The sequence below is a fragment of the Trypanosoma grayi genome, assembly GCF_000691245.1.
Source record: "Trypanosoma grayi strain ANR4 Tgr_1202_V1, whole genome shotgun sequence".
Taxonomy (NCBI): domain Eukaryota; phylum Euglenozoa; class Kinetoplastea; order Trypanosomatida; family Trypanosomatidae; genus Trypanosoma; species Trypanosoma grayi.
Window position 1 is genome coordinate 398 of NW_008826821.1, and position 4,053 is coordinate 4,450.

The 4,053-nt window shown below is 58.6% G+C and overlaps 2 protein-coding genes across 2 annotated transcripts; both read right to left on the bottom strand.

Annotated features, from left to right (window-relative positions):
- Window positions 1-225: 225 nt before the first annotated feature.
- DQ04_12021000 (putative RNA-binding protein) lies at window positions 226-1,440 on the bottom strand (the record flags this gene model as incomplete). Its single annotated transcript, XM_009316662.1, has 1 exon — window positions 226-1,440. One exon carries the CDS (start codon window positions 1,438-1,440, stop codon window positions 226-228), a length of 1,215 nt encoding a protein of 404 aa, XP_009314937.1.
- Window positions 1,441-2,285: 845 nt separating this feature from the next.
- DQ04_12021010 (serine/threonine protein kinase) lies at window positions 2,286-3,455 on the bottom strand (the record flags this gene model as incomplete). The annotated part of the gene is made up of 1 exon (XM_009316663.1): window positions 2,286-3,455. The coding sequence occupies one exon, from the start codon at window positions 3,453-3,455 to the stop codon at window positions 2,286-2,288; it is 1,170 nt and encodes a 389-aa protein (XP_009314938.1).
- Between the last annotated feature and the right edge of the window lie 598 nt (window positions 3,456-4,053).

The following is a 4,053-nucleotide window of genomic DNA, read 5'->3' on the forward strand; positions in this document are numbered from 1 at the left end:
TTTTCTCCTTGTGAGCATTCCTTCTTCCCTGTAGACTTAAGCTTTCCTGGCTGTCCTCTTCTTGTCGCAGAAGACGGAAAACCGTTCAGTGCGAGCCCTGCGGCGAGGGTGACAAAAATACCTCAAAATGCGCCCCCACACCCAAAATCCATCGTGCTTTGGTGTTTCGGCTCGTGCGTGCTTCAGGTGCGATTCCTCACATTCTTCACCCGCCTGCAGCCGGCCCTAGTTGACCACGAGGTACATGCGCGGGCGCAGCGGGCTGTACGGGTTGTGCATGTAGCGCTGCTGCTGTCGCCCCCACTCACCCACCGCGAGTTGCACCGCGGACGGAGTGCAGCACGTGCTGCTGTCACCGCACAAGAGCAGCGTAGGGGTAAGCACGGGCGGCCGCAGCGGCCGCAGCGTGTGGCGTACAACCGGCGGCTGCGTGGTATTGGGCGTGATAGTTTGCGGCACCATCGGCGTGTCGCGGAGCGCGTCAGTCCCGTTCGGCTGTGCCGACGTGCTGCTGCGCGTGCTCGAGTCTATCAGGCACATGCTGGTGCTCGCCGACGACTTGGCTGGCGTGGCGACCTCGCTCGGCTGCGTGGTGCGAGCGCCGTGCGTGCGCTTGTTCTGGTGATCCTCAGCGAGCTTCACCATGAGCGGGATGCGGCGGCACGACGGGTACGGCCGCGTGTTGTGAATGGCCTCCGCCGCCTTCTCCGCCACACCCTCCATGAGGAACGCTACAAACGCGATGCGGCGCTCCAGCCGCTTGTCGCCGACACTGGCGGTGTCCTTGTGTAGCGTGACGCTGCCGACAGGCCCAAAGCGGCTGAAGAGGCGCGCCAAGTCTTCCGCAGTGACGTCGAGTGGTATATTCCGCACGAAAAGCTTGAAGATCTTCTTGCGGGCCTCGCCAACAGGAGCGTCGTCGTGCTGCTTCTTCGCCCAATGCACTGAGATGGTGCGGCCGTGTATGAGGCGACCATGGCAGTACTGAAGTGCAGCGCGGGCCTGGTCCGCCGTGGCGTAACGCACAAAGGCGGTGCCAAGATTCTCGCCGGTGTGGATGTTGCGCATCACAGCCGCGGAGACAATCTCACCGTAGGGGGAAAATATGCGCTTTAGATCGGCCTCATTGATTCGGGACGAGAGCTTGCGTATAATGAGGTTGGTGTTGCTCTGATCCGCGGTCGGTGTGAGTTTGCTCTCCGAGAGCTTAACGACCCCCTTCTTCCTCCTTGGCTTGTCCTGGGCCTGTGGCCTGGTTTGCTGTTGCTCGTGGCTGTCGGACGCCTGCACCATATGCTCGGAGGCGTCCTCGGCCGCGCCCTCGCTGACTTGGCCCGACAAATATCCGTCGAACAGCGGAGCCGGGCATGTGGGCTGTGGCTCGCTGCTGTTTGCGACTTCAACCACATTCACTTCTTCAGACGTCATTGTTGCCTCCATTAGATGGCAGGATATTCTCTGGCTTTTTTTTGTGGTCTAGCGCTTTCAGTTGCTACTACCAACTCGTGTGTGTGTGTGTTTCAGTGATATACAAGTAGAGACGAATCAGACGAAAAAGGGGGCGGAAGCGATGTGAGAGTGCAGCAGGTCAGTCGAGCAGGGGCACCGAGGGCAAACAGTAAATCCAACAAATTATCATCGTACGCCATGCCCTTGCACAGCAGTAGCAGTTTTCGTGATGAAAGATATGCGTAAGACGTCATAGCGGCAGTGGATGTGGCAGAGAGCCAACTGTGAAGAGATGAAAAGCGAAACTGCTCAGAGCAACACCAATAGAATTTCCGCTCCACGAGGAGACTATCTGCGTGAATGGGTGCGCTTTTCCTTTTTTTGTGTGTGTTTCACCACTCGCCCTCACTTTCTCTTTCCCTCTACATCTCCGCATTTCTGTGTCTGATTCTCTGACTGTTGGGCAGTGACCCTGGTAATGAACCGAGCAGGAGGTCGCAAAAAAAAAAAACAAAAAGAAAAAAGGATCACCCGCGCCACCACACAGCAAGCCGTATATGACGTGAAAGTAAGTGAAGACACAAGTCGTGACATTAGTATCTATATGAATCAGATGTCGTGAAGAATATTTGTACGCCTCTAACAATTTACAACGGGAGGGACTTCACACGTGTGTGTGGTGTGTATGTGTACGCACCTCACACGACATCATCCCCCTGCGAACAAACGAACAAAAATAAATCAGAACCAACGAGAACAAGCTTCCCCTCCCACAACCTACCTTAGACCGACCGGAGAAATGGCCGACGTGCTTCCAGCATGCTTCGCTCCCGCCGTCACACCCGCCCCTTCTTCTCCCGGTGGCAGGTCGTCCACGGGTGTTGCAGCACCTCCGCCATTGTTGGCCGCGCGTCAGGGTCCTTCTGCAGCATCGCCAGCACCAAGTCCCGCGCCAGCGGCGACATTGGCACACCGTCGCCCAAGTGCGGCGCCGCCTCGCGTATCGCCGCGAGCGTGTCTTGCTGCGACACACGATAGAAGGGCGGCGCGCCGACCAGCATCTCCACCAGCATGACGCCGAGCGACCACACATCGGTCTTGAAGGTGTGCGGCAAGCCACACAACATCTCTGGCGACAGATAGTCCAGCGTACCGCACACCGTCAGCCGGCCCCTGTCGCCACTCCGCTCCCCGGCATCGTCCTTGTCGTTGCTGTTGGCAGGACCTAACGAGAGAGCCACACCGCCGCCGCCGCTGCCGCCGCCGCTGCGCGTTGTTGGATCGTTGACGGTTTTGCTCCATCCGAAGTCCCCCAGCCGCGCGACACCGTGCGCGTCGAGGAGCATGTTCTCCAGCTTCAAATCGCGGTGGGCAATGCCGTGGCGGTGCAGGTACACCAGCGCTCGCGCCGCCTGCCGCAAGTAACGCGCGGCCCGCCGCTCGTCAAAGCGCCCCTGCGGCATTGTCTTAATTTTTTGCAGCAGTGTGCCGCGCGGACACATCTCCAGCACGAGCACGACGCTCTGCGGAGTCACGTAGTAGCTGAGCATACGAACCACGTTGGGGTGGCGCAGTCGGCGGTGGACGTTGATCTCCCATTGCAGCTGCTTCTCCAAATTGAGGTCGCGCAGCCGCCGCCGCGAGAGCTCCTTCAACGCGACGATCTGCTGTGTGGGTAAGTGGCGTGCGGCGACAACGACCGAGTAAGAGCCATCGCCCAGAACCTCCAGCCGCTCAAAGTCCTCATCACGAATGTCCTCCTGGCGAATGACAAGTTGCTGCCGCTCCTTTTCGGGTCGTGGGTCCTGTTGTTCCTGCTGAGACCCAAGCAATCCCTGAGACAGACACTCCACCTCTGACGCGGCGCGTGTCAACTGCGTGTATGAGGAGTTCAGCGACGACAGCTGTGAGTTAGTCTCCGACCCCGACGGGCGGAAGCCGCCAACACGGGTGCGCCACGTCTCCTGCTGCGCCCGCTGCACATCCACCGCGCGGTACTGCTGCATTCCCCCACACCCACACCCTATTACCTATTGGAGTGTTGGCCTGCTTCGATTCGTGTAATTTTTTGTTGATGCTGCTGTTGCTTCTGCGAGGCGACAGCAGGCACGCACAGTTGTGGAGGCTGCAACGACAAACCAGCAGCCACAGAGGCCCGGAGAAGCACACCAACTGCAGACCCACCAGAGAAGTATGGACAAGAGAAAAACAAAACAAAAAAACGACAAAGAGAATACCTCCGTACACAGACGCCCATGGAGAGAAACACATAAAGTCAGAACTCAAAAGCACCCATTCCCACGGCGCTTATTTGTCGTTGTTGTTTTGCTTTCTTTCCTTCTTTTTCTTTTCCATTTGAACCACTTTGTATTTCTCTTCACGCCTCCAGTTTAGCTCAACCACTCGTTCAGGTACGCGCAGCTGCGCGGGTTAATGACACCGATGCCGCTTGCGGAGCACACCGGCAGCTGCGCACAGCCTAGACATGGCAAGCCGACCGCCGGCATTGCCCATGCTCCGGGCTGCGCGACGGCCGCTGGGCCCCACAACCCGCCGGCGAGCAGAGACGCGTGCGGTTCGCGCCCATCGTCGACTTGTGCCGCC